This window comes from Serinus canaria, chromosome 6 (genome assembly GCF_022539315.1).
Source record: "Serinus canaria isolate serCan28SL12 chromosome 6, serCan2020, whole genome shotgun sequence".
NCBI classification, from domain to species: Eukaryota; Metazoa; Chordata; class Aves; order Passeriformes; family Fringillidae; genus Serinus; species Serinus canaria.
Window position 1 is genome coordinate 31,896,317 of NC_066320.1, and position 26,382 is coordinate 31,922,698.

Here is a 26,382-nt window from a genome sequence, read left to right on the forward strand (position 1 = left end):
AACTTCTAGCCAGAAAAAATAGTCTTTTGTAATTCAGGGCTACTAAATCTTTCTTGAAATGTTCAAATCAAATTAAAGCAAATCAGATTTTTTGTTTTGTAAGTTGCTTTTAAATTCAGTTCTTTCAAATATCTGCTGAACCTTTTGAAAATTAAATTTATTTCATTTTAATGCAATGGGCAATTGTGGAGATCAGAGGAAAAGCATGTGATCCCAGAAGCACGTGGGGGTTTTCCTAATTACAGAAGTTGCTCTAATAAAGGATATTATCTCCCCCTGCAAACTTTGTCAGGCTTCAGTTTTCCAAGCTGAATAAAGATAACAAAAAGTTCAATGATTAACTTTCCCATTCTCTACTTTCCCTCTTTATCAGCCTTTTCCTGGCCACTAGCATTCCTGCCTGGCTGCAAAACACAGGCTGCAGCTCTGCAGCACAAGAGCCTGTGGACCCAAAAGGGCTGGAACCAGCCAAAACTCTCCCAAAATTTCTCAAATGACATTTGGGATGTGATTTTTTTTTGGTACAGTGGACAGAAGTTCTGAGTAAGGACCCAGGAGGAAGCTGAGGTGCTTCTGCCAGCCCACCTCCCCTTCTCAGTGTTCCCCAGGCTTTGGAGGCTGAAGCAAACCCCTGCAGATCTGCCAGTGGGGCTGTCCTGGGGCCTGCAGGCACTGGGAATGGCTGAGAACATACCAAACATTTTTCCTTCTCCCTGACCCTAAAACGTCCTGTGGATTAGTGATAATCCCCAGCCACACATTTCACATCTTAAATGAAAACAGGGGACTTGGGCAATGCTGGCTGAAAACCCTGACCAAGGCTGTGACACCAAAGTGCCCCTTCACCCTGTGACCTTCCCGGTGGCAGCACAAGTGATGCTCACCCCACCAAGAGTTTTCCTCTGCACCCAGGGTGGGCTGGAGTCAAAGCAAGGTTAAACTCTCATCATTTTGCAAACCCTGCCCCTGAAGCTGCTTCAACTCCTCCTCTCCCAGCCCAGCCAGAGGGCTCTCAGCCCGGTCAGCTGCACACCAGTGCCTTCTGGTTTATGGAAAACCATGTTCAATGTCCAAATATTGCACAGATCCTTGAGTAATAGAGCTTATAACCTCCCTAATTTATCATCAGTGTTTAAAATAGTATCACTAATAAGTCATTGCAGTTGAAACATTTGTCTTAAACCAGAGCTATTTAAACGATGATAATCTAGAAAAATCTTTGCTAATCTGCTCCATCTTTGAGCAAAAGAAACACACACTCCCTGGCTTTCATACTACAACAAAAATGAGCACTGGCAGAGCAAACAAAATCATCTACAAACACAAATCAACCTTTTCTCCTTGTGAGCCAGAGTAGCCCAAGGGATAACGGCACGATCACGCTCCTGATGGATTTATGCAGCACATTTCATCTTCATTAATTCAGATAACTCACTGGCACATTCTTATTTTTCAATTCCAACAATGATGAGCTATTCCTGTGCTACAGCAGCTCAACACCCACCTCTCCCCAAGTACTTGGGGCTGACCACCCTCCTGGAGCTCCAGGGCTGTCTCCTGCCCTCCCACTCCCTTGGGAAGTTTGTCCCAGCTCCAGGCTGTGGCCCAGGAGCTCTCAAAGCCCACCACACTCCTCTGGCCACAGAAAGGGGCTTTAAGGACCTCCTGAAGCAGCCCTGCCTTTGCCACCATGGCTTTTCTCATGGGGGTAATGTAACAAGAGTCAAAGGAGACAGATCAGGATGCTCCACAAAGAATTCCTGCACAGATCTGTATTTTCTCTCTGTTTTTCATGAGCTGGTGTTTTGGCCGACAATCTTCATATTTCAGGTGTCTTATTTTCTTGTGCATGCCAAGGATTGCTACAGTGCAGCTCCCACAGCTGCTGGGAGGCATTTCCTGCAGGCATCCTCAGCACAGTGAGGAACAAATAAAATCCAAATTGTAGAGAAACTGACTGCTCTTGAAACCACGTTAACTCTAATGGGCTGAAAATGTCTTCATTTTTATGTCTCTTCACTATCACAGTGCTGATGTAGGTAAGCACAGGATATAGGTTTATCTAATAATATATACCCAAGACAGTGAAAAATATTTCACATTTGCCTACAGTTATAAAACTGTAAATCACACTGAACAATATCACTGCAGTAAGCTCTTTTCCTCTAACCATTTTCTATATTTTATTGGTTCAATAAAACCTATCAACCCAAGAGCTGTAGTATGGTGAGTCTCAATTAATTTGTTTAGCCTTAAAACTGTGCCATGAACCCACCAAAGTGAGGTGTGGCAAAATGAACCGATCAGGTTTAACTTCTCTGTTGGGACTAAGATTGGGGAAGATAGGGAAAGGGGTCTTGCACTGAAATTTCAGAAAGCAGACAAAATTTCCTGCCTTGCAGCAGAAGGCAGTTGGCAAAGAAGGATACACCAGCATCCCACCCCTGTCTAGATGTTTATACACTTGATTAGGTCACACAGATTACAAAACAAACCAAATCAAACTGGGTGTGTTGAGAAAACTCCCTGTGATCTTGAAAAAGAGGCTCCTGCAGCAACAACAATCCTACACTGAGCCTCTGTGTGAGGGGGTCCCAAAGCCCCCCCAAGAGCTGCCACTGACACAAAACCACCCTGCTGGCTGTAATCAGCAGGTTCAGGAGATGTGGCAAAGAGGGGAAGTAAGACATGGTGCTCATCAAGACACCCAGCTAAATGAGCATTTCACAGTTTCACACAGTTTTCACCGTTCATTCCACAAATACCCAAGAGATAATTGTACAGCACTCAGTGTAATCTATTCCTCTAATTAATACCTTTGGTAATACAAAGAAAAACCCAGTATTGTTAAAAAACCCCAGAGCACATGGCCAGCTGACTTTCCCAAGAATACTTAGAAATAGAGAGCTGGCTTTTTAATTACCATCAAAGCTCTTTCTATTTGGTAATTTCATTACTTTTAGCAAGAGTTTTCCCACATCTCTCCCTGATTCTCAGCCCAACATGAGTTGCCTTCCTTGACCTGCTGTCCTCTCTGCAAGCAGGTAAAATTTGTCTCTCCAAAGTCCTCATCCTTTGGAAGGAAGAAGGAAGGTGATTATTGTGCAGAAACTTACTAAAAGTTGCTCTCAATATAAAATCTAGAATGGTTTGGGTTGGAAGGGACCTTAAAACCCATCCCACACCACCCCTGCCATGGCAGGGACAACTTCCACTGCCCCAGGGGGCTCCAAGCCCCAACGTCCAGCCTGGCCTTGGGCACTGCCAGGGATCCAGGGGCAGCCACAGCTGCTCTGGGGACCCTGTGCCAGGGCCTTACACCCTCCCAGGGAACAATTCCTTCCCAATATCTAATCAAAACTGACTTTCCTTCAGCTTAAAAAATCAACAGTAGATCCCCTATGAAAAGAGAGGTAGATTTCACACAGGGTTTGGAAGTGATTCCCCGAGTTTACCAAAAGCTATTTTGCTGCTCCTCAAAAGAAGCAGATCTTGAGAGAGGTCCATCTGCATCTCAGAGCCTTGCTCAAGGTCTTGCCACTGACACTGAAGGGTTTAATTACTTTTTTTGTTGTTTTGTATGCAATGTAAGGGCCACAATCCTTGAAGAACTCCTCTTTCAGCCCTCACTGAATGAACAGGATGGATCAGCACCAAGTGCAGCCACATTGTCCTCTCTGAAGACCCTGCAGGAGGTGTGGGTGAGGATGCAGCACAGACACCCAGGCAGCAACACATCTCACCCTCCTCTGCCTGGGTTCAAGCAATCAACTTGTGGCTGCTCTGCTGTTTCTGCCCCTGTCAGGCACGAAAACAAAATCCCAGTTGCTGCTTCCTTGTGATTCACATGAGGAGTGCCTGGACTCAATGGGTTCAGCGTGGGGATCATTCAAACCAGCTGCGGCCACTAAAAGAATCCATTCTTCATTCCTGTGACCAGGCTTGCTAGAAAGTAGGGAGCAAATGTTCCACCCTAAATAGTTTTGGTCTGAGCACAAGAGAAGCTATTGGCAACAACAACATTGAGAAAAAGAATGTCTTAGCATCAGGTTCAGATGCCTTGCAAATGCATTTTGAATCCTCTACCCCAAACTATATTTCTTTCTGCCTGTAACAGACTACATGCTTTAATCAGCTCTGGCAGATTGCTGAGTGTCTTTATTTTGGCTAGTAAAGAGCTCCCTTCCATATGGGACCTATCTAGGATGGAAAGCACATTGACTGGGACGGAGAGCCCAACCCCAGCTGAGCACCAGGCCACCGTGGCCTCCACTGTGAAGCCAAGTTGTACAGGAGCCACAGAATCACAAAATGGCTTGGACTGGAAAGGACTTGATTGCTCATCCAGTTCCAACACCCTGAGGGACACCTTCCTCTTGCTCCAAGCCCTGTCCAGCCTGGCTTTGAACGCTTACAAGGATAGAGCAGCCACAGCTTCCTCACCATCCTCACAGTAATGAATTTCTCCCCAGTATTTAATCTAAACCCACCATCTTTCAGTTCAGCAGTTCCCTCCAAGTTACCAACCAGGCCTGATCTGAGCATTTTCTCTGGGCTCACTGGCAAGAGCAGCCCTGACGTGGTGCATATGTTCTGAATTTGATGCACTTCAGAAACAAAATGAGAAAAGAAGTTATTGTGCTGCACTGTGAAATACCAAGAGCACTGAACTGTGCTGCATTAACATGGCATTGTCTCCAGGACTCTTGTCCAACTCCAGGCTGACAGGAGGAGCTGGCACACAGACACTGAGAAGTGCCCAAATCCTCTCCTCACACCCCCAGGTAGTTTTGCACAGCACAAGAACACACATGGATGTGTGCACACAAATGTCTCTATCCTCTCCATCCAGTTATCAGCACAGCCTAAACTGGGGACAATGCTCATTAACAAAAGATACAAGGGAGGATAACAGCTAGAAGATAAAGATTTGCATTTATTAATGTCACAATATAAAGGAAATGATAAACCCCTGCAAGCCAAATTTCTAATTTGGTCCTAATCCCACTGGGCGTGGCTGTGTCAGCCCTGGCTGCCTCTCTGTCTGTCCCACTCTCCTTTCCATCAGTCAGGACAAGCCTTTTCCCAAATCACAACAGCTGGCTGGAGCAACCCTCCACATCCTCCTTCTCACTACAGCTTTCCCTCAGAGCATGATGACTTTTAAATCCTTTTAGGCTCAAAGCCCAGTAAGCAGTAAAGCCCAGCACAAAGTGATATTTATTTCTCGTAACTTTTTTTTTTTTTAATATATGAATCCAATAGAAAAATAACCTCAGCAGTATTTGTCATAGCCAGAGGTGGATTTGAAGCTCTTATGAAGTGAATGTGCTGCCCACAGAGGTGCTTGATGCCTGGTTCTTAACAGAGTTAAGAGGAGGAGCCTGCCCTGAGCCACAACTTCTGTCCTCCTCCAGCAGTAGTAAGGAGTGACTTCAAGTCTTTTGGGGAGCTGGAAACTTTGGTATGGACAAAGAACTCAAATGAACAGAGACAATGGCTGCAGAGTGATTTCCTTAATTAGAAATCTGGCTGTGTTCCTAAGGAGGAGGAAGACAATGCTACAGACTGCCAAGGCAAAGAGCAAGTAAAAACTGTAGCACATGTAGCTCTGGAGGGAACACAAACAGGCTCTATCAGCCCCCCAGATCCTCCAAAACCATTTGGATTTATTAGGCTGAAAATCAAGCACAGTCCTGCTGTTGAATCAGACCAACACAGGCTTGTGATTATAACTTGGTCTTAATTAATTCATTTTGACAAGGCTCAAAACACTCTCCAGGCGATTTAAGACACCGTAAAAAATAAGGAACTGACAGTTTTTGACCTCAAGATGTCAAATACAGAACTGCTGTCTGGTTGTGACGAGCTGTCACTCTATCCCCTGGACATCCCCACTGTGGCTCTGCATTTCACAGGGTGGGCTGCAACCACCCAGCGTGCTCCACGAGAGGACTGGCACGTTCTGAGAGCATCAGGCAGCCCATCCTCAACAGCATCTGAGAATCCCTGTCAGCACAGCAGCAGTGGTGGGTGGTCTCCTCAGCTTCTGCCCCACTTGGTGATGGAAAGAAATAACCAGGAAGGCTGTGTGGCTTTTTTAAACAGCAGACAAAGCACAACAAACTCTCCAAGAATAGACATTTCAGAGCATGTGTGTCTCAAACCAGCACAGGGATAGAAAGACTGCACAGAAAAGGGAAGAAAATCACAGGCACAGAAACAGCAGTTTTTCCTTGTGCTGGTCACACATGTGATCTGTCCATGTGATCAGCACCTGACACCTGTGATCAGAAAGAAGCTGATACCTGTTGTGCTGAGACAACTGAACATCCCTCAATGGAAATTCCAATGTCCGGTGCCAAAGCAGCCCCCGGGGAAGAGGCAGCATCTGGGGAGACTGGGAAGGCAAAGGGAGAAGAAAAGACTCCTTGGCTGCAGCAGGAAACCACCATGTGGATGCCTCCTCAGCACAGGACTCTGGCCAAGGAGAAACAGGGGTCATGGACTGTTTCCAGGGGTGCACTTGAGATGCTCTCACTGTAACTGAAGATGAAGCTGTGGCCTCCAGGGCTGTGCACGCTCCTCAGAGTGATGGGAGCCTCCCTGCCCAACTGAGCATGGAGGGTTTGGGTTTTCCTGCTCCAAGCCAGCCACAGAATGAAACAAAACATGAGTGTCAGATGTGAGGGAGGCTGAGGAGCTGCAGAGAGGTGACCACAGAGCTATGGCAGCAGTAAGGTTGAGTCTTCTGAATGTGGCTCCAAAAAGAAACCTCAGCACAGCCTCGCTGTGCACTTCCAGGCAGGAAATGAAAAAGAGTCATCCCAAACTTGACAGGAGAATATGGATATCACTCCAGAAGTCCATAATTGCCTTCCACTAACACCCAGGAGCTCGATGTGGCTTAATGCAAGGCATCAAAGCACAGGTCACACACTGTTTATAAGAAAATTAATCTTAAAGCAAAATCTTGGAATTGAGAGGTTTTTAGAAAATAATTTTAACTTGCTCATTTGCCAAGTTCTGATAAAAATATTTGCTCAGACCCCAAGGGCTCATGACCCACTTACCAAGCATGGCACTGCTGTATTTGGATGGACTTGAATCAGAGTATTTCTAACTCCACAAAGGGTAGGAGCTGGAGGCAAACAAACAAAGCATGTAACTGTGCCAGCTTGAGAGGAGAAGTGTACCAAAAACTTGGAACACAAACCTTTTGTCACTGTTACCAGCACCATTCTTCCCAAGCATGGAATACTTTCCTAGAAACTGGCTATCTTTAGGGCACCCTCTGTCCTGCTGCAGTATTTTGGTTGGATTACTGTTGCTGATTCCAGTATTCTCCTCTTTGTTCTCCTCCCCTACCTTCTTCCTTCCTCTCCCACTTCTCCAGATGTGTTTGTGCTGGAGGAAAGCTGCTCCCCTTGACTCAGTGGGGCAGTTTCCAGCCCTGCCTGCTCTCAGCACTGTGTGCAGCATGGGTTTTCCAGCATCCCTCAGTATGTGCTTCTTCAAAGAACCATGGGGCTCTAAGTGCCTATATAGGTAAGAGACATATTAAGCCAGTGTGCCTAAGAACTTCCCAGAGTGGAAGTAAAGGAAATTAGAGATTCCCCAGGAAATTGTCCAGACTAAGGCCAGGCTCTCCCAGGCAGCACCACATAGAGGAATCCTGTCTTCTTGGCACCTGGCACAGGAGATCAATGGTCAAACCAAAAACTACCAAAAGCTGGGTGGGAACTGCATTGCTTACTCCTGTCTTCTTGAGTCCAGCTCAGAGCAAAGCTAAGTTTCAGAGCTAACCATAAGTTACAATGTATTTACTATCAACCTTCCAAACTTCCTCCTGGAAGGACAAGGCAGTCAAATGGATCTGCCCTGGATTTCTCTTACAAACCCCCCACAGCTGCAAATCCTTTACAAGGTGATTTTTACTCAGCAAAGCACCTGTTTTTCATCCTGAGCACTGTCTCCCCTCTGACAAATATTTCTGTTTACAGTCTGGAACTCTGTCATATCGAGCTGTGACCAATTTCATTATCTCCACACACTCCTGTTGTGTCAATATTACATGATTGCCATTTCTCTTTCTCCTCCTGAACAGCTACCATGATTAACACTGCTGTTTGTGCTCACAAGTGACCTCCTTTGCTTTACCACAGCCCACAGTGCCACAAATCCTAAAATGATCCCAAAATACTGATAGACAGGCCAGTTCTGACATCTGCTAGCTCCAAGGATCTTCAAACCCCTCTGTCAAACATCCAGCTCTGCCCTTCCAGCAGAACTCCCTCCCTCCCCAGGGAAGCACCACTGGTCCCTTTCTGCTTAAATCACTTTAACTCTGAAGCACTTTTGTGTTTCAGAGGCCCTGGGTACTCCTTCCCATCCACCTTCCAGCTCTCTGCATATTCAGAGTTCACATCAATGCTCCAGACTTTGTGTAGTTCAATCAAGTTTAAAGTCTCACTTTTTGCTACCACACAGCTGTGCCTGGTGAAGCACTTGTGGCAAACATTTAGAATGGTTGAAAAGCCACAATAATTTATCAATTAATTTTGCACCCTCTCTACAGCAAAGCACAGTGGGTCCGTAACTATGAATAATTTTCATTTCCTAAGTTATTTTTTTTCTTGAGAGCATTGCACTGAGCTAGTTGGTTTAAATCATGAATAGAAGCAAAAGCCAGCCTGACACCAGAGTTTTAGGCTGAGCAAAACTGGGATAAGGTGCCTAATCAGAATGAGAACAGGGATATGATGGTTTTACATTAAAATGTCAAAAATTAAGAAAAAAGAAACATTCAAGGTACAAAATGTAGCCTCTTATAAATGGTAAATGTCCAAAGCAGAACAACAGTCAGCCAGCACTGCACCTCAAAGACCACACAAAAATAATCCAAATTTGAATAGCCAACAGCAAACTAAATAGCCAGCATCAGTGATGACTGGTACCACATCCAAAAGCAATTTGAGCTGTAATAATTCAACACCATTTAATTTGCTGGTGGTAGGAAAGGTGGAATTTGCTTTTTTCCAAAGGATGACGTGGATGGATATCCTATCTCTGTAAGGTACACCCCAATTTGTGGTAAGTACTGGGCATGAGGCCAAACACACAGAACACACCCACAAAACACACAGAACACACACACAAAGCCTTGGTATTCTCTGGATCGGGTCCACAAACCACAGAAACCAAGATTAAACACGAAATTTTCTGACAAATTTAACATTTGAAACCATGCAACATCACCTATATTTATTTTACCCAGAAGACCTGACTAGAATTTTGTTTCAGAAATCCTCCAACTTGTAAGGGTTTGGTGGAATTCCTTTTCATGCTTTGCTTCAGCCTGTTAATATCAGTCCCAGTGCTAATGACCCAACTTGTGAATATACAGAGGGAAAACAGAGCTTCATGAAATATTGATACACACTTGGAAATTTGACAATTATCTCCAGAGCTCCTTGGTAAAACCTGAAAGCAAATAAATAGCAAACATTTCCTGCACTCATTAAAATACTGAAAAACAGAGAAAGAAACCTACTCATTATCCATTTGACAAATTTACCCTATTATTTTTAATAATGCACAGGCTTCCAATGCTTGAAACGTACAGCTTCTCCTGCTTAAGAAACCATTGGGTTTCTAGATCTAATTTTAAGAAAGGCAATAAAAGTCAGTGATGTAGAGCTGGGTCCTTTTGCAGGAGAGGGTAAAAATCCTTCTCCTCTTGAAATGAATGACAAAATCACAATTTTTCAAGTGAACTTGACTCACTGCCCTACTTTGGAAACTGCTCCTCTGGAAAGATATTCTACAAAAATTACAAATAATCACCTTGTTGGCATTTTTCATGCAAGCTTCAGGAACAGAAAACTAGAGTGAAAAAGAACTGATGAGCCAGAGCGTGGGGCTGCTGGTCCATGGGAGGTACCTCTGTACCTTTGTTATCTCACAGCAGGGAGGTGATCCCCTGGCTCTCCCTCTGGCCAGAGCATGGTATGGGAGATGCCACACTGCTCCAAGGGAGACTGGGCTTTTAAGGTGAACAGCAAATACAGAAAACACCTTCCCTGCTGAATAAAAACGAGCTCCAAGGGGAAAACTTCCACTGCAGAACTGTTTGGCACTGCCCTGATGTTATTTGTTATTAGTAATTCTGGTTTTGGGACCTTTTAGCCCTGACTGCAGATGAAACAAGATCACATTACCTGCAGACAAGAATGAAATGGAAATTTAGGACTCTTAAGCCAAATGTTTCAGCTGGTAAGGTAACAGCTCCTTTTATTCAGGTCTGCTCAACATGAGGAAGAACTCAAAGATGCTCAAATAGGAGAGATTACAGGAACTGCTGGCCAGGTGGGATAACTTAAGTGACATTTAAACATTCTTGATTATTTCACTGTCCCAGCAGAATGGTCTAGATACTGACAAGCTCTCTGCTGTGCACACTGAATCCTCTCTTTCACCCTTCACAATATTAACCAAGATTCCTTGCATTGACAAAACAAAATATATGCACTTGCATGAACTTTTTCATCAAACCTTTCTAACAAAACACTCAGATGATGGCAGAGAACAAAACAAATGTGTGTGACATCTCCATTCCTGTTTTGTTTTTTTTTCCCTCTGCAGGTAACAGTGAGAGAATTCAATAAGAGACTGGGCCATCCTAAGAAAAGGCTGATAATCTATAGGGTCAGTAAGGGAATGTGTAGGAGGCAGCTCAGGGATTTGCAGTGTTTAGCACAAGCACAGGAAACGTGTTAAGGTTAAGAAGAGCAGCAGGGGAGTCAGGTGGGTATTGCCAGGTTCCTGCATCCCACCACCCTCCTCCTCCTGATGCTCCTGAATGGAGGGAACCCACCCAGAGATACCACCTTCACATCTGGAAAATACATGCCAAATATTTCCATGACACCTCAGTTCTGATCCTATTTTTCTGATTTTTTAGATGGGAAATACATCCTAAATTATTTGTCGTCACTGTGTTTGTTGTCTAAAAAAAGTCCTGTCTGCCTGTTTGCTCGCCAAGCTAGGAAAGAATAAATTGCTTGATAACCAAAACAAGACACTCCTGGCAAACAATGAAGACTGAAGAAGCACTGATCCAAATGGATACTGACTGAGACACTGATTATATTTTTGAGAAATTTTTTCTCCCCATTTTAATATCTATACATATCTCCATACATAAATAAAACATGAGAATGCCATCTTGGCTGTTCACACCAGTATTTACCATCCACCAGCAGATAAGCCTTGCTGGTTTCCTTCTTATTGTGACAAGCTGCTCATGTCTCAGATTAGAGTCTAAACCACCCTTTTCCCAGGAACTGTGATGCTTTTGGGAACTGCAGGAACAGTCCCATGGCGTCACTTCTCCCAGCCTCTCCTTGCCTGACACAGCTTTCATTCACAAGATGAGGCAAGAGGCCATGATCTCCTTTGGCCCCACAAGATTTTTTGGCTGAGATTCCAAGAGGGAATGCTGCAGGCAGGAAAGGACCACGATCCTCCACCCCCAGCCCCACTGCTGGAGTGGCTGTTCCAATGTGGAGCACAGCTCACACACCTGGTGGCCATGCTGCAGACAATAAAAAGGAATTTACGCCTGGCAAACAAGGTAGGGCTTCCAAACAACCAAAGAACTGGAGTCAGCAGGCTGGGGATGAGAGGCAGAGCAGCCCCAGAGCTGAGGGGGTTCCCTGGTGAGGGCCAGGGCAGGGGCTGTGCCACGCTGTGCCACACGACCCACGTTAAGCCGATTGCTGGCCGGACACCCCCAGCACTGGGAGAGGGCGGAGGAAGGAGAGCTGGGCACTAATCTGCTCCATCTGCTCTGGAGCAGCTAATTGGATTGAGGGTGCAGAAGGCAAGACCCTGGACACAGCACTGGGCACTCAGAGCCTCCCATTTCCTTGAACAAAGCTGCTCCAGCACTGGTGGCCAACACCTCTGCCCAAACTCTTCCTCAGGGCACAGCTGCTCCAGTACCTCCCTACCAGAACCAAATATTGGAAACACAACCCATGTGAATCCCACTCTCAGAAGCAACACTTCATCTTAAACAAAACAGTACCAACAGCAAACAAAAGAGATTAAAAATTAGCGGTTTTTAACCAAAAGCCAGCAGAATGCTATTTATTTCAGGTTTTATTTAGGTGTAAAAGTCAAAAGCTCGCCTGCCAGTTGCCATCTGTAAACATTACTAATACCAGTCCTACGTCTGCAACATTTATTTTACATCAGTGGCTTAATGATGTTGGTCTTCTGCTTTTCAAGGATTCAGCTCAGCACCTACTTTGCTTTTAAAAATAACAGGCAATTCAGTTGTGCAGCATTTTCATTAAACTGGGCTGCAGTGTGATGATATGAGAATGACAAGGAGAAGAAATAAAAAAAATGTTTAATACAATAATAATAAGAAACCTTTAAATTTTTTTTCCCCTCTTTGAACATGAAGTTTGTAGCTATGGAAACTACTTATGAGAAGGCTAAAAAAATGTCAGCAAATATAGTCAGAGAATGATCTGGATATATGAAAGTCCTAACAATGCTGGAGAACCAGAGACACGGGGTGAAAGAAAAGTGTAAATTGAAGATGACAACACTTGTGCATCTGACAACACGTTCTCCTTCGACAGGCCAAATTCATTTTTATTGCCATGGCACTAAAGTCAATGAATTGCAACTGGAATGAGTTTGACACTTTATATTACTTTTGATGAAACCATTATAAAAAGTGTATTTCAGCCTTTAAAGAAGTATTTTTAAAAGCATATTCCTTGCCACCAATGAACTGTATGTGCAGATTGGCCAAGATAGTCAGTATTATACCAAGATAGTCAGCAGCACATCTCCTGCACATTCTGTTCCTCAGCCATTCACCCTGCTAAGGTGGGCAGGTGGGGTCCCTTCAGTTTTAAGAACCACACACTCATGTGCTCAGCAGAGGTTGGTGAGGGTCCTTCTGAGCCTTTCAAAGGCTTTCAGAAATTCCCTGTGAGTTTTCCAGCTACTTCCCTAATCATTTTGCATATTAGTGTCTTGATGCTGTGACCATGGGGACAGCAGACATGAGAAAGACCTGTCTGCTTATTTCAACATGTATTTCTGTATGGAAATTATGATCCCAGTTAAAAACACTGCTCCATGTTTTTGTTAATAAGGGCAGTGCAGGGTTTACCTGGACTAACACACTAGCTGGGAATGGCTCCAAGGACATGCTATGGTCTGTCAGGTCAATGTGCAAATGAAATCAGATTTATTCAGTGCACGGAGCTTCCCTTGGTGCTCTTTCAGTCAGGACTGTTAATTGAGAGACCTTACATGGATTCCATGCTGAGGTTTGTACAGAAAACACAAGGAAGAAAACCTGAAGTTGATTTCTGAGCTGTCCACTGTACTGGGCAAAGAATAAATCAACATCAGCAAATGCACAGGAAATTTGTATTGTGTAGGAAACGTCCTGCTAAACTTTGCCCACAGAAAATGGTAGCAATTTGGCTTAAATTAATTAGGTTAAAAGAATTTATAGCTTACAAAAATGGGTAAATGTCAGTCTTTTAATCATCTTTGATGGGCTGCTTTAACCATCCTTTAACAACCATCAAGGCTCTTGCTCCTGCCTATGCCCTTCCCTCTTTGGGGGTTGCCCATGTGAGAGCTTCAGCCTGCAACTATGTGTGATTAACACAGTTTTTATCTGTCACAGGGGGGAAATACCAATAGAAGCATCACGATGAGGTGTTCAAGAGTACAAGCAGAGCTGAGTTAATCACAGTGAAAGGCATTTCTAGCTGGCCTCTAAGCTGATAAAAGAGAGGATGAATCCCCTTCACAGTGGAGAGAACAACTTGTCCAAGGAGGACAGCTGCCCTCAGCCAGGCTTTCCCTGCTCAGGAAAAGGTCAGGCTTTCAACCAAATCTTACAGCCAAGTAATTCTGCTCTTGCTTCCTGATGATACCCCACTTCACAGCCCTGCTCCTCATCCCTGTGGGAAGCATCTTCCCTTTTGTGATGTTTCACTTTCACATCTTCATGCGCAAAGGAGAGCTTGATAAACCACCCAAGACACATATTTGCAGTGAATCACCATTTCTCATTTAAGCTCCATAAGTCCAGCATCAGAAACAGAAATCTGGACTGGCCACTGTTTTGGGAGAAGCCCAGGCCAGCTACAAAAATACAAGACTTCTCATCTGCCAGCTGCTTTACTACTAAAACATTGGGTTAAATTAAAAGGAGTAATCTAATAAAAAATACTAGCAAACATCATAAACTGAAGTTGCAAAATCTGGAGGTGGAGCTGCAGCAATGTGATCAGTGACCACGAGGTTCTGTTTGCCCTCATCAGCTTTGCTGACCTGGACTAATTTATTTCCCTGCCCTCCCTCCCAGCTCAGCACGGGGCTGGCCACAAACCCGCCCTGGCTCAGCCCTCCTACTGACACGTGTCTGTCACTCAGACCTTGCAGGGCTTTCTTGCTGCTCGCCACTGAGCTGCCTTGGTGTGCTCACCACTGGTGATCCTCTGATGGCCAGGCTGCAGGAGCACTCCTCTCAGCTATTCCTGACAAGATCTCAATGACATGGAGAGCAGCAGCTTTGCCAGAGCTGTGGCAGGGGAGCTCTTGGCATGGGAAGCTGGCTCATCTCTGGAGATGTCACTCTATCACCACAGTAAAGGGCTTAAGGTGCTCATTCACCACCTCCTTTTCATACAACCCTGCAACTCCCAGGGAGGGCAAATTACCTAACTTATTACTAATTATTTTAAGAAAAGCAAAGTAGTTGCAGCACTAAATCTCATCACTCCTTTCCCCTTCTTTAACCATGCCAAAGCAAGAGGTCCATAAACACGGGGCATGTGCCTGTATCCCTGCCCAGGATCCTGTCTCAACCACCAGGCAGGAGAAGACACCTCCCTCCTGCAAGCTCTCTGTCCAAACTCCGAAGTGAACAGTGCAGAATGCACTCAGAGTGTCAAACTCAGCATAAAATGACAAATGGGGTATTTAGGAACAATTCACTGTTGAAAGACTACAATGCATAGTTCAACAAGACTTTTAAAAAGCCCAAAATGGTCTCTTTTAAGGTTCTATCTACATAACAAGTTTCAAAACATGACTGGGCTGTAACATGCACTTTATAACCCTCTGCTGGCTGGGCAGACATTAGCCTACACTGACAAAAAATATTTGCAGCCATTTGGAGACAGTTTATTACTGAATTTGCTTTCACTTTCTAACTCGAATATCCACAGCCGAAGCTACAGCCAAGAGAAGGTTCATCACTCCTGAAAACACATCCTGGCTGGCAAATACAATTTTCCTGGATTTAGTCAAGTTTCTGCCATCCACTCAAAGCTGTAAAACATCTTAACATATCTCTAACCTCAGCTTATCCCCTCGTGGGTAGGTGTGAACACTCCTGCTCAGCACAACTCAAACAACTACAAACCACCACACACTTCCCCATTTTTAATCTTTCCATGTGCCATGTGCTTTACCTTGGCTTCTACTTTTAAAATATAGTTTAACAGGAAAAAAACCTCTCAGGCTGTTTGGAAAGGAAAAAAGGGAAATAAATAAAAATGAAGACAATTTTACAGGTCCTACTTCAGCTAAACCTTTCAGGGCCTTCAATGAGAAGATAATCTTTCTGTGATTATGGCCAAACCCTCTCGTTGCTTGGCAACACATAATTAAGGAATATGTTTTCAGATCCGCTTTGCAAGCTGGCCATTATCAGATGAAATTACTGGAGCAACAAATGTCATCCTCATGCAAATGAGATGGTCGTGGGCAAAAGAAGAAAAAAAGAAAAAAAGAGGGTTGAGTAGCAAGAAAGAGCTCAAGAGCAAAGAAAAGCTGCTGGCTTCCTCTCGCTGTGTACCAGTAATTTTGGTGAAGAGAAGGGATAATTTCAAGATTTTTAGAGAAAGGGGTTTGCAGTTGATAAATGAGAACCAGGGAAGGAGGGATCTGTTTCCTGTGGTGGAGGAGATTGCTCCCAATCCCTGTGCTCTGAAGGTCCTTCAGCCCAGAGCTGTCGCTGCGTCGGCATCGACCGCTCAATCAGGCACAGCACAAATAAATGAACATATTTGTGTTCCCCACATTATGCCAGTTCGTCTTCTTAGCTGCATTTATTTAAAAATACTGCCTGGATGTACTACTTTAGCATCTGATCCATGTCAACACAGAACATGTTGCCTAATATTGAAGCATTTTTTAGAAATCAATACATTACACCAGCTACATAAAGGACTCAGAAGCGTGAAAGAACCGGCATTTACTTCCTAGCTGTGTAATTATGGTATGGCAGGGAAAGGGGTGTGCCAAGTGTCTGCATTTTGACAACTTTATCATTTCCACTCACAAAATCATTCTGTATTTAGATTCCTGTGGAATGGCATCACCAGTTTGGCACTGTCTCGATGCCTATAAATGGTATCCCTCTTATTAAGGCTTTGTGTGTGTGTGCTGGTACAGCAAATTGTTTGGGAATTGTTTGCATGGGAGTTCAGCTGTGCTGCCCAGGGAGAAAACTCCCTGCTCACAGAGTCATTACCAGCAAAAAACATTCCAAGGGGTGTCTTTCCACATTTTTTTCAAACAGGTCAAAGCACAAATGAATGGATTTGATGAATTCCTTGTACTTCTCTGGGTGATTTTGGGGGTTAGTTTCTATCAGGCTCTGAGTTCCACATCTCCAAAGAGGAGGAGCAGATCCTGCAAGGATTGTTCAGCTTTTCATCCGAGCAACCAAGAGAGCCTGAGCGTTTCTAGAAAGGGAAGGGAAGTCTAGGAGCCACCATTCATTTTTATTGTTCCAGTGCTTAATGACAGGCTTTTAGTTTTAAGCACAGCCCTATTACTTTAACAGCTCTATCGCTTCACTTACAGGCATCTTGAGAAGGAAATCAAGGGGTTTATTTTGTATGCTTGATAAAACAGCAAATTAATAATAAGAAGAAAAGCCTTAGGTAATGGCCAAAGGTAAGTCGATTCTCGAATAACACCATTAACTATCTGATGAATTTAGTCAAAACAATGCTAACCATTTCCTCACAGGGACACATTTGTGCCTGATAACAGCGGTAAAAAGTCAATCTGCAGCAAACCCTGTAGTCCTAATTGCTCAGCCAGCACAGTGTCTAATCTCCTGTTCTCGACAAACAACAGGAACGGCAAGATTAACCCTGGAAGCATTATCTGAAATACTGCTCATGTTTAACTGAAGTTGGCTAAACAAATAAAAAATTTGGAATTTAACCACTGTGCAAAAATCAGCATCTTTAGCTCTGCATGGCCAGCACAGCCCTGCAAAGAAATCCCCTTCACCTCGTTTTCCACATAGGACAGTGTCCAATACTTAAGCATGAACCCCCATGATATTTGACTGTGGGTTTTTTGAGGGGTTAAAATAAGCAACAACAAGGTGGTTCTAAACTACTATATGGACTAAGCCCATTCAGTAATTACTTGGTTCAGGCGACGCCATGGTGGAGACGATGACGGGGGGCCCCGTGCGCCTGCTGAGCTTCGGGTATGGGGAGAGCTGGGCAGGGAAGGCTGGTCCAGTGGGTGCCAGGCTGCTGTCCCCTGCTGTCCCCGGCCGGCGGAGGAGCTGGGGGCTGCTGTGGGGGCTGGGTGCTGGTGACGCCACCGCTGTCCGCTCCCTCTTCATCAGCTCCATGGGCACGGTGTAGGTGGTGGGGTACGCCGTCTTGGGGCTGGCGTGCGGGTTGGCCGCCGTCATGGGCACACCAACCGGAGCGGAGTAGGCAGAGGCAGGACGTGGGTGCGTGCTGCAAGGCAGGGGGGTGTTGTATCCTGAACCGGGGAGGAAGTGTGGCCCCTGAGGAGCCCCTGCGGGGGCTGGGTAGGTGGTGGTCTCCAGCAAGTGCTGGGTCGGGGCACTGGATGGCCGGCGGTGTATCTCTACACCTCTTGGGGACAGTGGCTGCAATGGTGGCGGGTGCTGCGAGGTGCCAGGGCCATCCACGGTGGGCATTCCGTATTCTGCTGGGAGCTCGCTGCGGTGGCTGAAGCTGTTGGAGCGGGTCCTGGGGCGCAGTGCCCCGCTCCTGCGCTCCTGTCTCTGCAGCTGCATCTCTGCCTTGTAGTTGTGGGCGATGCGGGACAGCACGCGGGCCTGCCCCAGATTGGGTGCCACCGACTTGATGTCGTTCTCCTCCATCATGGCCAGCAGGTTCGGGGAGTCGAAGCCCTGCTGCAGCAGGGCAGCAAAGGTGCTCTCAGAGACGCCCTCCGCACGCAGCAGCGCCACAAACTCGGGGTCAAAGCTCCTCTTGCCCTCCGGCCCAGGGAAGGCGGGTGGCACAGGCGGGTGGGAAGGCGTCGCCACCGCCGCCTCGTAGCTTTCGTAGGGACCCTTGGCGCCAGTGCTCTCCCTGCTTGGCCCATAGCTGCTGCCGGTGCTGGTGGTGGGATCCACCACCAGGCAGGTGGGCACAGCTTGCCTGGCCGCCGCTGCCGCCTCGGGAGCCCGCTCTGCCCCATCGCTGTAGCCTGGCCTGCTGGGGAAGGCAGGTGGCTCTGCCGCGTACCGCGGGCCGGGGGGCTCCGTGCCGTACCACGCCGGGGACACATCTCTGCCACGCATCCGCTGCCCATCCAGGGCCAGCTTGGGGTCTCTGTAGAGGCGGGCGGCATCCGGTGGGGCAGGTGCGCGTACGGCGCTCTGGTCCCAGGACAGGTGGCTGCCAGGCGCCCCATAGCTCGCCAGCGGCCTGCCCGCCACGTGGTCGCGGTAGCAGCGGGGGTCCTTGGGTGACCTCGCCGACAGCGACGGGTCGCTGTAGTAATCCTGGGGTGGCAGAGAGCCCCGGCCCGCCATGGGCGCCGGCCGGTCACAGTAGGTGAAGTCGGGGACAGAGCCCTTCCTCAGCGGCCCTGGTGCGAAGGTGGCATCCTGGTACGGGTACGCCTCTTGCTTCAGCTCCGCACCGCCCTGCAAGATGATATCATTTGCCCGCGGTGGCTCGTACCAGCCGCCCTCACCGCCATAGGTCAGGGAGCTCCTCCGGCCCGGCGGCCTCTGGTACTCGAAGGCGTTCTCGCTCTCCCAGTTCCCCTCATACCAGCCGGCAGCGTCCCAGCTCTGTGAGCGGCCGATGTTGGGGTGCTTGCTGGGGATGGGCATCACCACGAGGCCGCTTGCTCCCGATGACACGGAGAAGAGGAGGTGCCTTCCTTCTCAGCGCTTCTCCGGCACGCATCCAAACCGGGCCGTGCTGCGCCGGAGCCCTCTCGGGACTTCAGAAACCAGCGGCCGGCGGTTTTGCCTTTCCGAGTGCGGCCTGAATTATTAATCCTCGGTAACCTTAGCAGGCAGAGCATGCGGCGGCCGGCGGAGGGGCTGCCCCTGGCCGTGCGCTGCAGCCACGCAGGAGAGCAGCCGTGCTCAGCCCAGATGCTTTATCCTGTGCCGCTGGGGACGGCGCGAGCACATGGACAACTGGCCGAGCAGTGTGTGGGGATTAGGAGCTAAATAAAACCACTAAAGCCCTCGCTCCATGTGACATCATTTTAGCCCGATGAAATCTCACGCAGTGACCCAGCCAGCAACCTCAATGCAATTTTTCCCCCAGGGAATGATGATTTTTTTTTTTCCTTGTTTGTTTTTATGTTGTTTTTTTTTTTAGCATGTGTTTCCTCTGTTTTGGCTATCTCCCCCTCACATGCTGGGGGAGGCTGTCCCAGCACCCAGCGGGGATGGGCAGCGGGATCACGGAACGTGCGCGGATCCGCTCGGCCCCACACAGGCGCATGTAAAAATAAAAAAGAAAGATTCAGTGTCAGCTCAATCTTAATCCAACCTGATGAAATGCTAATCCACTGCACACAGCTAAGGACAAATTAAATGGGAGCCAGCAGACAGGCCTAAAAAAGGCCAGTGCAAGATATGTGGGAATATGAGAATGGTCAGAAATTAGTTAGGTATCTCTTTAGCACTTTATGAATATTAAAAATTGTGTTGGGAATTACTTTTTTTTTTTAGTTTCAAATTAGCCACACTAACTAGGCTCCAAAAAGATTTTTTATAATATTACCATAATACGCAAATCCTTTCATCATCCCAGGGCAGAAAATTGTGGAGGTGTAATCTGGAATGTATAATTTTAAAACCCTAGCACAGGTCATGGAGAAGGAGGGGAGGATAAAAGGATCTAAAGCCTGGCCTAACAAAGCAAAAAGGAATAGTAGAATTTTGCCCATTATCTCCAGCTTCCTTTGGAAAAAGTACATGTTTGTGAAATAGGAAAACACTCAGAAACATCACACAAAACTCAATTTGTACTGAGCAGTATTTCAACATTCATGTGGATTAAGCTTTTTTTACACTTGGAGTAGGCAAAGGGATTTAGATAGAATCACAGCATAGAAAATTGTTATTTGGGAATGTAATAAAAATTTCCATATAGAGTCATTGTTTTCAGAGGAGAAATTAAAATGGCTCCCCAAAACACGTACCCCAGATTATCACAGGCTGCTCATGCTCAAATATTCATTTTCAAAGAAGGAATAGCTCAACTGCCCCTAATTTTGCTGACTGCTGCTACAGAGGCAACATTTTATTTTTTGAATTAAAAACTCAGACGGACACAATTTTGCTTTTCTCTGCTACAACAACAGATTTCTTCCCTTCCAATACACCCCCTTCCAGGACAGACCCACTTAAAGGAGGAACAGTCACCTTCCCTGGCCTGTTTGCAAGACAGCTTGAGCATTTTTCCTGGCTAATCCACAATAAATGTTTCGTGCACAAGCCATCACATGATGGACTATTGTGCTATTATGATAGCTAAATCACTAATACAGTCTAACGCTTAAACTTGCCTATCATACTAATACCTCTGGGCTATATTTCTGACCCAAATACTGACAGGATCTTTGGGTAATCCCTAAATTTCTTTATTGCAGTAAATATTACAAATCCTCTTCAAACATTCTCTCCTCCAATTCCATCCTCAAGAATCACGATCTTGAAAATTATGCTGGATATTACACAGACATGCAAAACACGGGGCCTAAAATATTATTTATGCAATTCTCAGAGAGTATCTGATTGGCATTATACTGAATTAACTAACAAAATTCAGACACACTGGAAAATTTCTTCTTTTGTGAGAGTCAAGATGGGAAGACACATTTGTGGCTTACAAATAAAGCAGAGAGTATTTTAACCAACAAAAACATTTTATTACAACAATATTTTGCTAAAGAATAAAATGTATTCCCAAGTGGATACAGTGAGATTGGTGCCATTTGTTTCGAAGTAGCAGAAGAAATCTACCAAAAATGTATATGACAAAAGAATAAAATCTTGGTCCATAGATCAAGGGCATCTTGCACCATTGTCCAAAGAAATTACTAACGAACAGTCACCATGTTAAGCCCTGGCTGACAATGGAAAAAAACCATGCCATAGAGAAATGAAATTTCAAAAATGCTGACTTTCAACAACTGCAAGGGAAGCCAGAAGGGAGCTTGAAGCATTCACTACCTCTGAAAAAAAGAAGGGCTTTAACAATAGAAACCTCACCCAAACCAACATATCTGTGACTGGTGGCTGTGCCCTGCCCAGGGCACACATGGGTGACAGCAGCACACGAAAGCCACCTCCAAACCCCCTCCATCCCAGGTACAGGAGCACATCTGGGCTCTGGAAACCACCCTGGCATCAGCCTGCCCTCACAGTCTTGGGCAAGACATGAGCTCTTCTTCCAGCTCTTCACAGGGGCCAGGAAACCCTAACTGGGGACCTGCCATGGAACACTCATGCATATGGATGGTTCATTCCCTAAGTGCTGACCTCAATGGAACAAACAGATCATTCCTGTGCTCCAAGCCAAGCAGAGGCAAATGCCTGCAGGACTAGGGGCTGCAAGAGTTGCACATTTCCCTGCAGCCAAGGGCCAGATGTCCTCTTTGGAGGGCTCTGCTGGCCCCAGTTTTTGTTGACCAAGAGCTGCATCCAGTGGAGAAGACGTGGCCAGGAGCTATGGAGCTGGGCTGCCTCCTGGGCCACCAGGGCAGCAAAGGAAATGTTACACCCTCAGTGAATCAAGGAATGAATAAGAAATTATCAGAATGAAATATTTATGGATAGGTAGGAAGGGTCTTCTCTTTTTCTGTTTTTTGCAGTCTTAAAAGCAGCCCCCGTGCAAATTCAAGCAGCATGGGCAGCAGGGCAAGTGAGGTGATTGTCCCCCTCTACTCCACTGGTGGGACCCCACCTGCAGAGCTGAGTCCAGCTCTGGGGACTGAAACACAAGAAGCACATGGAGCTGTTGGAGCGAGCCCAGAGGAGGCCACAAAGATGACTGGTGGGCTGAAGCACCTCTGCTATGGGGAAATGATGAGGGAATTTGGCATGTTCACCCTGGAGAAGCTTTGGGATCATCTTATCACAGCCTTTCAGTACCTGAAGAGGTCCTCCAGGAGAGCTGGAGAGGGATTTTTTTAGAAGGGCATGGACTGATAGGACATGGGGGAATGGCTTCCCACTGCCAGATGGATACTGGGAAGGAATTCTTCCCTGTAAGAGTGGCAAGACCCTGGCACAGGTTTCCCAGAGTGGCTGTGGCTGGGTGTGAATCCCTGGAAGTGTCCAAGGCCAGGTTGGATAGGGTCTGGAGTAGCCTGGGATACTGGAAAGTGTCCCTGCCCATGGCAGGGGGTGGACTTAAATGAGCTTTAAGGTCCCTTCCAACCCAAACCATTGTGTGGTTCTGTGAAATTCTATTAAATGATTCTGTTCCTATTTCTGCATCCAGACCCAAGCAGGATGGCCAGCAGAAAATACAGAGGCCCTGGGGCCCAACCTGATGTAACTGATTCAATTGTGTTTCTCAGGAGTGCAGGAGGCACCAGCACCTACATCCTCAACATGAGGGGGAGACAAGGACTGTGGAACAGGCAGAAAATTTATTCTCCCTTTATCTTCTAATTCTAAAGGTATTTTGGGAAAGGGAAAAAAAAACACACACAGAAGAAAAAAAAAAAAAAAAAAGCTGATCAAGAGATTAAATGCTCTGGTATTTCAGACCACATGAAAAATGCAGTGTTTTGAATAAAACCCTGATTTTCAGTTTAGCATTGATCTCATACATGGTCACAAATATTTGGTTACAATACAATTTGGCCACAATATTTGGTTACAATACAATGACCACAGAAGTCTGCTCTGAAAAAAAGGTGATGACAGAGCAGAAGAAAGGTGGGCCAATTGTTGAGACACTGCATTCAAAACCAACAGCAAGAAATCTGAGCCTGGAACCCTCTTGGGGTGGATGTGAAACAAGCACTGCTACAAAGTGCTGTTCTCTTCCCATGGGGAAAGTGTTTTACACCTAAAACCCAGGGTAGGAAATCAGCATGCTAAATCTGCAACACAACTGTGTAAACAACATTTTTTGGAATCCGTAGCACTGACTCAGGAGAGGTTGGCTGCAAAACTCCATTCATATTGATATAAAACATTTCATTACCTATTCTGAAAGCATGTTGCTGGAAAAATTATTCCATGCAGCAAAATAATACAGATTGAGATTACTTTTGCTTCTTACTATTGTAAAATATCTTTCAGTTACAAATTTAAATCCTGTTTCTATTAGGGAAAAATATTTTTAATGTAGATTAAGATGTTGATGTTTTCTCCCCAGTTATTTTCTTCTGGGAGAGAGTGGAACAGAAACAGCGTGCCAAATGTAATTTCTGGCAAAAACTGTAAGATGCAGCAGTCTGGGAAAGGCTATTTCTCTTTCAAAGGAAAAGGAATCCTACCCCTGGTAGGTAAAAATCCTCTGGAGAACAAATACATCTCTTGTTAATGGAGAGAGCAGGTATCAGAACACCCAGCCTTTATACCTTGCTCTGCCACTGTCAGAGAGTAAATTGCTTAATTTCTTACTTGCTGATTCCCCTTCCATCAAGAGGGATATAATAATATACACCACTCACACTCGGATGGTGTTAAGATTAATCAGTGTTTGTCATATGTTTTCAGGTGACAAGGTACAAAACCACTGGGAGGATAAATGCTCCTGCCCTCCCTGCCTGGGCTTTCAAGGACTGTGTGTGATTGTGCCTAATGACCCCCAAAGCTCAGGAAGCCTCTCCTGAACATCTTCCTCCCATGTTCAGCTTGCAGGAAGCCAGGGAAGCAGAAATGAGCTACTCTATACTGTGGTGTACCATGGATGCTACAGAGAGGAAAAGGAATGGGAGTATGAGTAATGCACACACACATATGCATGCACACCAATTGAAAAGAAACAAAATTAAAAAGAAAAATGGGAGAGGAAAAGCAGCAAGAAAATGTTCCAAATCCTTTGAAACTACTCCATTTGCTAAAATTTGGCTCTGCAAAATCTCCCTCACAGTGGCAATAAGCACTCTGCCTAGATGGACTTTTTAACAGTCTCCTGAAATTAAGGGAGCACAAAGAGAAAATTAGCAGGATTGTGCTGGAATCATTTTCAATAATCAAAGGAGCAGCACAGCATCTGAAAGCACTCAGAGCTTGAAGCCCTGCCACATGCTTTTACCAATTTCCAAACCAAAAGCATCGATGCTTTGTAACTCCAACAAAACGCTCCCAAACACCAACTCGGTGCCGTACAACAAAACACTCCAAAGATCAGCCGGTTATTAAACAATCATTGCCTCATGGAACTCTACATTTTGATGACTTTGAAGCAAAAAACCCAAAAGCTTATGTCCATTTCTATCCCTCAGTGCTGGGATAGAATGTGCCATCAGCACTGGTGTGATGGGCTCTAGGAATGTGTGAGCACACACGAGCTGCCCCGAAGTGTGACGCGCAAGCCACGAATGGGTTGGGCTGCCATCCCCAGCAGTGACACACAACTGGGCCCAGGCACAGAAAATAAAAGGTCAATATGGGACCCCAACAAATGCACAGCAAAGAACCTCCCATGCCAAAGCCAGCAGAGGTTTCCTCTCCAAGCTGGTTACACCATATTGCAGTGCCCTTCTGAGTCATTCCCCAAGAACTCCCCCAAAACCCCACAAACCAAGGTGAGCAGGGAGGGTGTGAGGTCTTTTCCATTCCCACCAGCCAGAGTCGTGCTGAGAAAGAGCATGGAAGCATTTCATGAAAATAAATGAGTGACCTTTCCCTTTATCCCTGTGGAGCTGCCCCTCCACTGCTGTTTTGTGCTAATCTCTAGATGGAAGGGGCTGGATGTGGGAGATGTGCTCCTTTCCAGCCTCATGGCTGGCCAGCCATGACTCCAATCACTGCCACACAACAACTCTCCATGGATATCCCCTTTCACAGATAGGTGCCTTACCCCAACTTTCCCTATGATAAGAGGGAATGGCTGGAGCTGTGTCAGGGGAGGTTTAGGCTGGTTGTCAGGAAAAGGTTCTTTCCCAGAGGGTGGTGGGCACAGAACAGGGAATGGTCACAGCCCCAGGGCTGCCAGAGCTCCAGGAGTGTTTGGGAACTGCTCTCAGGGATGCCCAGGATGGGTTTATTGGGGTGTCTGTGCAGGGCCAGGAGCTAGACTCAATGATTCCTGTGGGCCCCTTCCAGCTCAGGACATTCTGTGAATTATCTTCTATTTATTTCAGAATGAGGTATGTGCCAGATGCACCCCAGTGGGCATGTGGTAACTCACCACCTCATATTCTCCTGCTCCCCCAGCAAAACCTTGGAGGTTGCCCTGAGATATTGTAAATATCCCATCCCTGAAGTGTCCAAGGCCAGGTTGGATGGGGCTGGAGCAACCTGGGATTGCAGAAGGTGCCCATGCCCATGGCAGGGGATGGAACTAAATGATCTTTAAGGTCCCTTCTAACCTAAACCATTCCATGATTTGCCATCCAGGAAGAAAATCAAACTGCAGGTAACAAAAGGAGGAAGGAGTGATCATCTAAAACACACTTGCAGCTAAAACAGAGAAGTGCAGCTGTAAAACACCCTTTGAGCCATTGGAATGAGCCTTACAAGCTCTTCAAACTTCAATCAGAAACCACTTTGCCTTCAAGTATGGGGAAACACCAATAAAAGTTGGCAGAAACAGCACTGTCACATTCCTGCATCAACAAAGGGATAATAAAAACATCAGATGTATCCCTACAGCACACAGCTACACAGTCTCAAGGACTGCAAAATAAAAATCAATCTGGATGCTGAAGGGCGGGTGAAAAGCAGCAGCCAAGGTTCATTGGGCACATCCCTCAACCATTCCAAAGATCTAATCTATGAATGCTCTTAAAAATAATCCTCCAGAAATCACATCAAGCACCTTGTCTCCAAAACTGGGTATTAGACTTTGAGGTCAAATCTCATCATTTTTAATAAGA

General features: G+C 45.9%; 1 protein-coding gene across 3 annotated transcripts in view; it reads right to left on the minus strand.

Annotated features, from left to right (window-relative positions):
* Positions 1–26,382, minus strand: part of CTBP2 (C-terminal binding protein 2) — a 131,624-nt gene that overhangs the window by 19,865 nt on the left and 85,377 nt on the right. The window contains exon 1 of one of the 3 annotated variants that reach the window (XM_009087103.4): positions 17,503–19,186. The exons of the other annotated variants lie outside the window; for them this stretch is intronic. Coding sequence (XP_009085351.3) covers positions 17,503–19,186 — 1,684 coding nt within the window. Of the gene's footprint in view, positions 1–17,502; positions 19,187–26,382 lie in introns of those variants that run through there. 3 annotated transcript variants of the gene reach the window in all.